Source organism: Mauremys reevesii, linkage group 11 (genome assembly GCF_016161935.1).
Source record: "Mauremys reevesii isolate NIE-2019 linkage group 11, ASM1616193v1, whole genome shotgun sequence".
Classification (NCBI taxonomy): domain Eukaryota; kingdom Metazoa; phylum Chordata; order Testudines; family Geoemydidae; genus Mauremys; species Mauremys reevesii.
The window spans coordinates 16,811,961-16,824,601 of NC_052633.1; the positions used below are offsets into that span (position 1 = coordinate 16,811,961).

At 44.6% G+C, this 12,641-nt stretch overlaps 1 protein-coding gene across 3 annotated transcripts in view; it reads right to left on the reverse strand.

Annotated features, from left to right (window-relative positions):
• Positions 1-520: 520 nt before the first annotated feature.
• Positions 521-12,641, reverse strand: part of CPO (carboxypeptidase O) — a 36,500-nt gene continuing 24,379 nt past the window's right edge. For all 3 annotated transcript variants that reach the window (XM_039494147.1, XM_039494148.1, XM_039494149.1), the window contains 8 exons: positions 11,357-11,471; positions 9,910-10,011; positions 8,918-9,022; positions 8,127-8,237; positions 4,985-5,075; positions 3,933-4,135; positions 2,510-2,594; positions 521-1,191 (listed from right to left, as the gene is read on the reverse strand). In XM_039494147.1, coding sequence (XP_039350081.1) covers positions 929-1,191; positions 2,510-2,594; positions 3,933-4,135; positions 4,985-5,075; positions 8,127-8,237; positions 8,918-9,022; positions 9,910-10,011; positions 11,357-11,471 — 1,075 coding nt within the window. In that variant the 3' untranslated portion in view covers positions 521-928. The remainder of the gene's footprint in view (positions 1,192-2,509; positions 2,595-3,932; positions 4,136-4,984; positions 5,076-8,126; positions 8,238-8,917; positions 9,023-9,909; positions 10,012-11,356; positions 11,472-12,641) is intronic.

Genomic DNA, 12,641 nt, shown 5'->3' on the forward strand with positions numbered 1-12,641 from the left:
TACCCCTTTAAATACTGCACTTTAAAGGATTTCATCGCCACCCAGTCTGTAGAGAAATATTTTTAACCCATAGTGTTGTGCAGGAAAATACCATTCCAGGTTGATAAAGTAAAGAAGTCCCCTTCTAGCCTGGTTTGTGGAGATAGGAATATCCCATAATTTTTCCCTTCACTCTTGTAGTTATGTACCAACAATGCTGGATTTCTGTCTTTCGTTTATTTGCCTACATGCCTGAAAAAGAATGACAGGACCAAGTTTCTCCCACCCCCACAGCACCCCTTATGCTTGTTTGTCTTTGGTTTCCATCTGATTTTGAGGCACCCCAGCTTCTTGTAATACCCTTCCCCTCCCCCCGTACTCTCTTAGGTCAGGAAAACAAGAAGAATCAAAGCAGCAGCACACCTTACTGAAGTGAGAACAGAGATGGCAGTCAGAGATCTCAATCTCTCCTTCAGCCTGCTGGTGCCAACCATGGGTGGGAAATGAGTGGTTCTGGCTGGTGGGCCAGTGTGGTGTGGGGACCATGAGAAGAGCAGGGCTATGCCTAGCAGAAAGGGAAGCGTAGATGTAAGGCAGTCACTGAGAACATGTCTAAGAGCGCAGTTTCCTCCCCGTGCATATTCAATCTGGCCTTGCAGAGACAGCGAGCAAGGTTTTTGAAGTTAATATGGGCTTGCCTTAATTTAAACAAAGGAATGGAACTTAACCTTCTACAACTGGTTTTGATGAGCAGGGCTTGATTTTACAGATTGTTCTTTCTCCTTTTCCTCCTCCAAAAGCCCTCAGAACGCCAGAGAACTCTCTGCATTTACTGTAATGGTCGTTTATTTCAACACTATACCATTTAGCTCCCCAGTAACGTCAATTTTTCCTTTGCATGCAATTTTTCACTGCATGTGAGTTTCCTGCTGAGCTCTGTAGGGCTTACTTAGGACAAGATCTGTGTGAATAGGACAATGAGCCATAACCACAGGCTGCCAGAGGTCACTGCCACTGCACTGTTTGGGAAATACTTCTGATTTACATATTCTATGATAGTCATCACAGCTATGGTAGTCTCCTCACATGTGGGTTGGATCTGGTCTGGCGGTAGAATAAATCCATAGGCACCCTTGTCTCTCAGCTCAAATGTGTAGGAGAATGGAATGCCAATCATGTGAGCCCAGTCCCGCGAGGAGCCAGAGTTCTTGTCTATGAATTTAAAAATACAGGTGAGACAAATGTATTAGGCACCATTCTTTATACATGACCCTGGCCATAGTTTATCCAAAATTGCTACAAGATCCCTGTACCAAGTACTATAATCATACCATAGATAGCCACAGTGGGAAAACTTGTTCTAGATGAAGTACTTGGTTGCATTAAATATGTTTTTATAGAACTTGCATACGGAAAATACCACTTCATATGAGAGTATTATCCAATAACCAGAGATGCATTAAAGGAATCATATACCTTCTTCTGAAGCCTTTGGCCTTAGCTACTATTGGAGACAAGACATGAGGCTAGATGGACCATGGTTTGTTCTGGTTTTGCATTTCCTTCATTGATACCATTTGGAATTTCCCGCTATATTAATTTTACTGCCAGCCTGAAAAATCCCTGACTGTTCTTTGTGGCCAGACCTCATTGTTCCTCTGCCTTGTGGAGCTCTCTCTCCTACCGCTTTCCATGTAACAACAAACACTGGCCCAAGAGCACACTAATTTCTAAACATGCCAGCGTTGCACAAGCAAAACACCTTGTGTGTACACTCAAGACAGTGCAAGGCATGCACTAAAGCACATGCAACTCAAGGTCTGATTAATGCAGGCATTGTGCCTGTGTAATTTACAAACACAAGTGTGTGTGTGTTCGTGTTCGCTAGAGCCAGTCAATTTACTCATTGTGAATATTATCTGCTACACCACCCCACCAATGTGACTCAACCCTTATTTGGAGGGAATACCTCTCTGGGTCAAGGGTAACTTGAGTCTCCATGATTTCTACTCTAACTGTCAATCAGACATCATCATCTAGTGCTTGCTGTGGTATGGACACCTGTCCACTGGGAACTAGATTGAGACCAACAGAACATCAACCCACCACCAGATGATAATGGCTGATGGTTACTATAGACCTAATCTGGATTTGAACTGCTGACTCATAGGTATGGTGAAATCACTTCAGTGAAGTCAATAGGAGTTTTGCCATTGATTCCAAAGGGACCAGTATTTCACTTTATATCACATACCAATCCCCTTGTGTGCCCTGTGATACTCTCATGATGAGTTCTATATAAGAATTAGCATCTGATTGCTCCTCCATGCTGTCAGCTGTTTTTAACTTATGAAAGGGCTCCACAATGTATCCCACATTGAAATGGCTGCAACTTAGATACTCATCTAAACCAGCTCCTCCATTATTACTCAAAGTGGAAATGCAATGAAACAGCAATATCGAGGAACAAGGCACATGGACTACCTTGCTCGCCCCATGAAAACAGAGAAATCTCAAAACACAAACTTACACAAGACCAAAGAAGTTGGTCCCACGGTAAAATTGGTCCCATGCTTTTCCTTCAGTGCGACTGCTGCTTTCTCTGCAGCTTCCACCTGTACATTTGAAAAGAAAAGAAAGTCTTAACCGGTTCTGGTAACCACATGAACTATTTGGAGTTTCAGGCTTGATTCTGTAGCTCACTGGGTTCAGGTTTGGGCATCAATTATTAGTTCAACACCAGAGCTGGTGGGAAAATGTGTCCAGCTAAAAAACACTCCTTTTTTATTGCAATGGTAGGAACCTGTACTACTGGAGACAGAGGATCTGAGTAATATACTTCCACTGTCAACAGAGGTCTGAGTGGTTGTGGCATGGATAGATAGATCACTATCTATCTACCACTCTATGGTACATATAGGGCCCCCATTACCACAGTATCTGACCTCCGCACAGTCTGTAATGTATTTATCCTCACCACACCCTGGGATGGTAGGGCAGCGCTATTATCCTCATGCTAGAGGGAAAACTGAGCAACAGAGAGGCTAAGTGACTTGCCCAAGATCACTGAGAAAGCCTGTGGCAGAAGAGGGACTCAAACCCAACTCTCCCAAGTCCAAGATTAGTGCCATAAATGCTGGACTGTTTTATAAACATGCATTTTACCTGAGTATATAGGGCCTGGTTTTAAAACACGGAGGGTAGGTCTGCACTGCAATTAAAACCCTGTGGCTGGCCCATGCCAGCTGGCTTGGGCTAAAGGGCTGATTGATGGCAGTATAGATGTTCTGGCTCAGGCTGCAGCCCGAGCTCTGGGGCCCTCCCGCCTTGCAAGGTCCTAGAGCCCAGGCTCCGGACTGAGCCTGAACACCTCTATCATGAGACACTAGGCATTTGTGGGCACAGTCGTGGCAATCACGCAGACAAATGCATTTGCACATAAGACTGCAGGCACATTTTTTGCACGTGGCACTGGATTTTGATGTTTTGAAAAAGTCACATCCTGATGACCCCTCAGTAATCAGATCCCTAATAATCAATTGCTAATTAGTTATGAAGAAGGATCAGGATTAGTTCAGCCAAAAAAGACTTGCAGTCATCACACAGCAATGTGCAAGACTGTGAGGTGAGACGAGAACGCAAACCTGAATTAATAAATTGAAGATTTCAATGTTTTGCAAACTTCCCATCCCCCTGGAAGCTGCAGTTATTACTGATTTTTTTTTCCTCTTGATACCTCATCTGTCCCTTCAGACAAATGCCGAGTCAATACCAATAAATACTCTAATTTCTATGGTAAATACAACAGTACCACAGAGAGGCAAAGGGGGACTGAGTACAATATTACATAGACATGAGCTCAATCTTAAGCACAAAGGTGACGATCAAGATGTACAGAGTTCATGCAAGCGTAATCCTTTACACCGACATGCAGCATGGTTCCGTTGCCTTACCAAATCCTGGTGGTTACTTGCCAAATCGGTTTTGTAACCGTAGGGAGTGAGAATGTACTGTCCATAAGAGTGGATAGTCAAGAAGCACAAAACATCGCTTTTCCTTTTTTCTATAAATCTGGCCACAGCTTTAGTCTCGGGTTCTGATTCTGGCCCTGTTCCACAGAAAGTGAGGCTGCTGCAGTTATGAGACACGCCAATACCTGTACAGGAATTAAAAAACAACGCTAAGCAGAGATGTTCACAAAACCCAATTTTGAGAGCATGGCGGCATTTCCTTTATAGTCTTAAAATGGGAGGACTAGATGGCTCAGAGGGGTCTGGTAACATTGTGACTGAATGCACCCGGTATTCACACCCTACACACTAGTATAATCATCTTTGTAGAAAATATGCCTTGTGAGGCCTCACTTGAAAACAAATAACTCGCATGTCAGTAATATCCTGGTGAAATGTGTGTAGCACCATAAAGTTATGAAATCCCCCTGTATGATGTTAAAGGCACATGTTCCAACTCACATAGCCATGTTCAAACTCACCACAAGCACAAACATTAGCAGTTAGATAACGGACTACTATTACTATCAGCAACTAATGTAGAATATCAGGGTTGGAAGGGACCTCAGGAGATCATCTAGTCCAGCCCCCTGCTCATAGCAGGACCAATCCCCAGACAGATTTTTGCCCCAGATCCCTAAGTGGCCCCCTCAGGGACTGAACTCACAACCCTGGGTTTAGAAGGCCAATGCTCAAACCACTGAGCATCCCACCCTCCTTCATAGAATTGGAGGCATAGTTATTTAAGTAAACAAAATTATTTTTGTGCTTGAAAAAACAAATGCCAGGCTGTGTCCAGGTTGAAAATCAGGATCTTAATATTTTTGCAAATGAGATTTCTATTTATAAGCATTTCTTGAAGAAATCAAAAATGTGTGTTCCCTTGCAGCCTTTGGAATACAAGATACACACAGCTCAGATGACGGTCTGTTGTTCTTGCTTCTCATGCCTTGCTATCTATTCATGTCTCAAAATCTGAAATACTTGGAACTTACTGCCCCAGGAGCAATTGAAGTTGCGGTTAAGATCTGTTCCAAAGCAGGTGCCATTTACATGTGCAGAGCGGGATTTTCTCCACAGACGTTCCTGAGCAGAAATGGTTTCAGTTATGTAATAATACAGCGTACTGGGAAATTAGAGATTAAAGTACCATAGCACAGAGGTTCTCAACTGGGGTCTACGAGCCATTTCAAGGCCCTGTGGCCAGAGCCCAAGCCCCAGTGCCCTCCGCAGGACTGAAGCCGGGTGGCGCAGGGCCGAATCCTGGAGATCCAAACCCTGGTGCTCCCTATGGGGCAGAAGCCCTGAGCCCATGGGCAGAGTTGGGGACATGGAGGGCATTCCCCCACCCAAACTGCAGGGGACTGTCCCAAGAGCATGGCAGTCCCAGGGACAGCTCCACACCTCCTCCTCCCTGCCCCCTGGCCAGGTCAGAGGTGGGAAGCCGGACAGTGCAGGGCAGCTGCTGGTCTGGCTGGTGCCACGGAGCAGGCAGCAGCAGTGTTCCCTCCTCTCCTGCTGGTCCCCCGGGTTGAAGCTGCTCCTCAGCTCCCAGACCCCTTTGCTGCCGCAGAGGCAGCCGATAAGAGCTGCCTGGGTGGGGAGACCTGACTCCATGGCTGGCAAACCCCTCTGGGAACAGGGACCACAGGGGAGCCCTCCCAGCACACAGCCCCTAATACCCCTCCCTACACCCTGAGCTACCCCCCTGCCTGTACACAGCCCCTAGCTACCCCCTCCCTGCCCCCTGAGAATCCCCTCCCTGTACACAGCCCCTAGCTACCCCCGCCCTGCCCCCTGAGAATCCCTCCTGTACACAGCCCCTAGCTACCCCCTCCCTGCCCCTGAGAATCCTCCTGTACACAGCCCCTAGCTACCCTCCCTGCCCCTGAGAATCCCTCCTGTACACAGCCCCTAGCTACCCCTCCCTGCCCCTGAGAATCCTCCTGTACACAGCCCCTAGCTACCCCCTCCCTACACCCTGAGAATCCCCTCCCTGTACACAGCCCCTAGCTACCCCCTCCCTGCCCCCTGAGAATCCCCTCCCTGTACACAGCCCCTAGCTACCCCCTCCCTGCCCCCTGAGAATCCCCTCCCTGTACACAGCCCCTAGCTACCCCCTCCCTGCCCCCTGAGAATCCCCTCCCTGTACACAGCCCCTAGCTACCCCCTCCCTGCCCCCTGAGAATCCCCTCCCTGTACACAGCCCCTAGCTACACCCTCCCTACACCCTGAGCAATCCCCCGCCTGCACCCTAAGCTGTTTTCAAACTTTTTGAGCTAAACCCCCCACCTTTGACTTACAATTTTTGGTTCTGCCCCACCCCCACCCCCACCCCAGACAGGCTGGGTGGCCTGCTGAGGTGAGTCAGGGGGTGGAGGTGGTGCTCCCTCCCTGGACCCCACCATGAAGAGTTGGCTTGAGCCCCGCTGGCCCCTGCCCCCCAAAATAGAAGTCAAACTACTACGAGGCCCTTCCCCGTGCAGCCCTGCAGTTTTTATATCATGCTGAGGGGGGCCTCAGACAGAAAAAGGTTGAGACCCCCTGCGATAGCAGGTACAGCTTTAGTTCACATCCCTGCATGCCTAGTAGCACTTGGATTCAATGCCACTACTGCGTGTGGTACATTTCTAGACGTCGACTATGCCAGGTCATAGGACTTCTTCCCTGGCACTCCCCTACATTAGCGCAGGGGTCCCAGCTTAAAAGACAGCCCCAGATTTAGGGGGTACCTCAGTGTCCAAGAATGATTATCATGGAATCCAGGTTGTGGCTCAGATTCAATAAACTCAGCTGATTTTTTTGTTGTTGTCAGCCAATCTCCTCATTACACTTCAGTTCGGTGCCTCCCACCCCCATGTACTGCCCCTTTCCCAGTTTAGCAGCTGAGTTCAAACTCACACTATGCCCTGCCTGTGTGCATTTCTCCACTGACTAACCAGGCAAGGGAGTACAAGAATTGGAGCTCTCCAAATCCTGATGTTGCCCGATCTGGTGACGTTCGATTTGGAAGGCACGAGGCTTAATACAGACTCAACTCAACGGGGAGACAGACTGGTACCACACAGAGGCAGATGGGACTACAGGGCCTCATTAGGATCCCAACAGTATCTCCATGCTAATATAATGGGGAGATGGGAAAATAGGAAATGGCTGTGCCTCAGATGCCAGTGATGGGGCTGTCCGTTTCTCCTGCTGGTGTTACTGAAGCATGAGCTGAGATACAAGGAAGTGAGGGGTGAAGATTGCAACATATTGTGTTCTTTTCCCCACGCAGTTAAGCTCAAGACCAAGTTAAAAACACCGTAGAAGAACTGAACATTTCTGGTGGAGGGCAGGACACCTACCCTGCATACAGAGGTTAACTTTAGTTTTCTGAAAAAATGCCTTCCCCATCTTCCCTTGTGTCTGGAAACCCACCCCAACCCAGAAGAGAAGATCCTGGTATCTTTGACAGCATCCCCTGGCAACTGTCCGATCTTCAGCCTGAAAGAGAATATTGACGGCAACTTCCAGGGAGTCACTGGGGCTGATCAGTAACAAACACCTTTACACTGCAAAGGTGCTTGTTGCTGAAGTCTGCCCAAGAAGCTGCGTAGGAGTTCTAGTCAACAGCCTCCTGGGCAGCCAAGAAGCAGATAGATGGGTGGGATGTTGCAAGAGGCCACACTGAGCTCTCAGGACATTTTTGTCGGGGGAAAATTGTGGGTGACAAAACCCACCATGTACAGTTTGGCAGTAGATTCTCTTGAAAACTTTGAGATGTTAATTTAAGATCTGCTGAGGCCCCAGTAAAGATTACTTGGAAAAAATGCAGGATTAGAAGGAGCTTCCAGACTCAAAGTAGCATTAAAGATAGTGGTACAATGGGACACTGTCCAAGGTACTCCTGCAGAGAAGTGAAGGATTCTTAAAAGAACAGCTGCAGTCCAGACTGCTGAAAACTAGCAGGCCTTGGCCTCTGCATAGTTTTGGTGCTAGAAAGATGTGGATTTTTCCCTCAGAAAAAACTACCTTCCCTTTCTAATAAAGGAAGCTGCAAAATTCACATTTGGATATCATTTTTGTACCAGAAATGAATATAAATACAGTGTACATCTATCTTTACAATCCAGTTACTGGATTTTCATAACTTACTGTTGTCCAGGAATAGATATAACCATCGATATTGAGAACTGGCAGGATATATACGTCCAAGTTCTGCAGGAAGCTTTTTATCTTTGGGTCAGTTTTGTAATTCTGCAAAATCTGAGAAGAAAAAGTGCAAGAGACTAGCACCAGATCGTCTGGTACAAACCAATCACTGGACAGGAATTCATCTAGAATTAGCATAGAATGGTTGGTCATCCTAGAATACTTCCTTGGGAAGAGACTCTACCTGCCCACCAAATGTATCGAGGTATCTACTGCACCTTCAAAGGCATTTCAAAAGTGATAATATATCAGATTACATTTATACTGCAGTCTACATTGGTACTATCTTGCATTGTTGTGAGGTGCATAGATACCGCAGGGAGAAGCACAGTAGGAGAGAGAGATCCTATACATATGGAACACCACTGTACAAAATCTTCTAGCTCTTTACTCTTGGGATCAGAAATGGAAAATTGTTCCAGATTTCACAGTAGCTTTGTGATGCACCAAGAGCATGATTCAAAGCACACTGACCTCAAGGGCAGGCTTCTCACTGACTTCAATGTGCTTTGTATCAGGCCCAGGCTGAGGATGCAATGTGCCAAATGCTTTCACTTGTTACTTCCCAAGCCTTGGTTTGAACTTGGGTCTCCAGATGTGGTTGTGTAATGCACTAATTCAAAGTATAATCTGTCTGTAAAGAGATAGTTTAACAATTTCTCATAAGTAGAGGAAGAGCACTGAGGAATCCAAACTATCTGCAAATTTTATACTGAAATGGGAAAAGGACTCACTTCTTTCACAAACCACTGGCAAAAGGCAGGAGAGATCCATTCTCTGGCATGAATCCCACAGTCCATCCAAATAATCTTCTTGGCCTTATTTGATGGTTGACTTATCTGGGGAGTGCAAAAGTGATCAGTAGGAAAACTGTTATGTTAAAATAAAAGAGCCTAGCATATTCTAGTATGTGAAGTATGATCCTTGATATACTGCTTAGCCATGTGAGATGCTTACTATTACAGACTTCATTATGACCAGCTTTCCTTCCTAATAACCCAATCTCTGCATCATCCCAGGCCAAGAATCTTAAAGTGTGCGTTGAACAAAGAGTACCAATAAAGCTGCTTCTAATTCTTATATGGCTGCCTTCACTTATATTAATCATTCCCTGGGCTGATCTAATTTTGAGGTTCTTTTCTTTGGAAGGGGAAAAGCAGAAAGAAAGATAAACCAATTTTTCTCAGCAATGGAGACAGATCTTATGAGAACTGTCATGAAATAGCCAAGATAGAAAGGTCACAGATTATAGAGAATAGTGAAAAACAAAAACCCTTCACCACACACAACTATAGCAAACATAGTTACACAGGTTGACTATGGTATATTATTAGGGCTGTCAATTAATTGCAGTTAACTCAAGTGATTAACTCAAAACAAATTAACTTGATTTTAAAAATTAATCATGATTAATCGCAGTTTTAATCACACTGCTAAACAATAATAGAATGCCAAATGAGATTTATTAAATATTATATTTCAAAACAGGATTTTAGCCAAATCTGATGTCTTCACAATATAACAGTGGTCTCAAAGACTGATGGCAATTGTCAATACAAAAAGATAGCAAACTCCTGTAGTGTTTTGTCTAGGAGCTAAAACCTCTCCTGTTATTTCATCGTACCTGGATAAGAATCTTTTTAGAGAAGGTTTGAACCTTCACATTTTCCCTCATCATTTTATGGAGATGCTCTTTATTTATCTTAACAACACTTTCCCCACTCACCTTCAGATAATACATTGGCCGGTTCTCATATGTCATTCCTAGATAATGCTGTGTCACCAACTCACTGTTGCTCTCCTTTATCTGGTACATCCAGTGATAAATCTGAAATAGTCACAGAGAATTGTTGCTCTAAACAGGGAGTTTCCTTCTCCCCCCCCCCCACACACACTTCCAAACAGCAAATGTTTTATGTTTCTTAGATACACAGTATACGCCTCTGAGCATATTTCAGGCTGTGATATTACTTAGCACTGTTCAAGACCAAATAATGGGGGAAGACATTTCACTTACATCAAATTAAATACAAAGTAATACATTGCAGAGGTGGGCATCAAAAAGCACTGCCCAGGACTCCTTCAGGAGCCAATTCAATGCTCCAACCCCATCAGGAGCCTCTCTGTTGACTTCCCAAGGATTTGGATGATGAAGTCAAATCCTAAGACTATCGTTGGGGTGATCCATGAGTCAGATGACTATTAGTTTTTCCACATTTCAGGTCAGTAGCAGTTCCCAAAGCAAAACTATACAAATGCTTACAGTAAACACATCATATGCCTAGAAGAGGAATTACCACAAAGCTTTCTCTTTGTGTGTGTCGTCTAAATCAACTGTGAAATATATAAATGAAAACAACAGTCCAGCTGTCTTGGCTCGCCACTCTCACCACATTCAAATCTCTTCTAAGGCTCACTTCTTCCATAGAAGGGAACAGAACCAAAAGTGAAAAAAAAATGCAAGTTATTCCTTCCTCTGGCCTTCCCAGGGCATCCCATCTTCTCCGTTTCTATCTGTTATGTTACAAGCTTACTGGAATGTTCATCATTTCATGTCTTGGTCAGTGCTGAGCACAATGTCAGTGCTTACATAAATAACTGTGAAGAGGCATAATAACTGGATATTCAAATTCTCAAAATATGGACTAAAAGCAGCAAACAATGGGTTGAAGCCTATAGATGCTACCTAGGAGGGAAGAGATCATGTTCAACAAGGGGAAAAAGAGTCCACAGAAGGACTGTAGTTAAATGCATGAATTCTTCACACAGAGCATTTACTTTATATAGATTAAGAAACAAAAGGTGAAATTCTGCCTCGACTGACCTCAAGGACAAAACTCCCATTAAATTCAACAAGCTGGATTTCATGCAAAAGACTTGAAGAAAGCCAGATCCTGCAATGAGCTCCAAGCAGGCGAACTGCTAAGTCACACTGACTTCTATCAGAGGGGTAGCCGTATTAGTCTGGTTCTGTTGAAGCAGCAAAGAATCCTGTGGCACCTTATAGACTATTCACCCACGAAAGCTCATGCTGCAAAACGTCTGTTAGTCTATAAGGTGCCACAGGATTCTTTGCTACTGACTTCTATGGAGCTCTCTGCAAACACAGGAGTGTTCACATAGAACTCCCTGCAGGAGTAACACCTAAATGGTAGGCTTGGTTTCCTTCTTACCTCTTCTATTGGATGATATACAGTGTAGGAATAGCCCTCTGGAACCCTCCAGTGACTGCCGCCCTTCCTTGGCATGCTACTGTCCAGCTGTTCTTGTACATCACGTATTAGGACCCTGAAGAAAAAATGAGAGAAAGATTAAAGTTCCCTAAACAACTGAAGAATGACTTTTAGCAACATCCTTAAATCAAAAACATGGCCTTTACACCACGGTCTACCTCAAACCTCTTGCTCATCAAGCCACTAGATACGGCAATAATAATTATTGTAATAGAACAGGTCAATGTGTTCTGAATATTGAGATTTTTAAAATTTTAATTAAAAAAAAAAATCACATGTTGACCCCTCCCCCATCCTCAACCCTGCCTCCCACCCCCAAAATAGCCCCGAAAATGTTCAGGTTTTTTCCTCACCAGTTATAAGCACTGGTTAAAATTTGTCAATGATAAAAAAACCATCAAGTTAAAGGTTTGTCATTTTGAAAAAAAAAGTAAGGATTTTCAAAAAACTTCACACTTTTTTTTTACAAATTGGGAAGATCTCCCAATGGTGCTTTATTTGTAGGTTTGCAAACATTGTCTTTGTCCTGGAAAATAGATGCCCCAGCAGGATAGCCGTAAATTAATTCTGAATCTGCTTAATCATGGGCCTGCTTCAGTGACTGCTGACGTCAATGAAAGTCTCCCACTGGCTCCATTGGGCACTGGATCAAGCCCTGTGCTTTTAGTAGGGCAACCCAGCCATGTGCAACACTGTTCTAAATGTGTGCTTGAAGCAAATGCTCAGGATAAGACAACTGCAAAAGCAGTGCAAGTTCATATGTTAATGTCATGCATTGAGAGCTCCAGTAGGCTACTCTGCTGTCTCAAGCACGGACCGGCATTTCTGAAAGGCTGCCCTTTTAACTTCTGAGAATGCGCTCAGCTGAGTTTCAATCTGAGCTTTCTCACCTCTGTGTCTCAAGGTAAAATGTAAGCAGTGCAAACTCACAAGAATGGACACACACACACAAAAAGAGCTCATCACAGCTCCTGTGAACTGAAATTTCTGAGTTTAACGCAGCTTGAATATTTGATGACCCTAATATAATATGCCATTTATGTCTTCAGTTATCGTATTGCCTTCCTTGTATGCCACCCACCTTCTTAGAGGGACTTCTCCTCAAAATCTGTATACAGACATTAACTATCATTCTATTTTTCACCTCTAAAGGACAGAGAATCAAATTTTTAGTCCGCCCTTCCACTCGGCCTCCCTTTTGTGCACCCCTCAAAATAGAGGCACA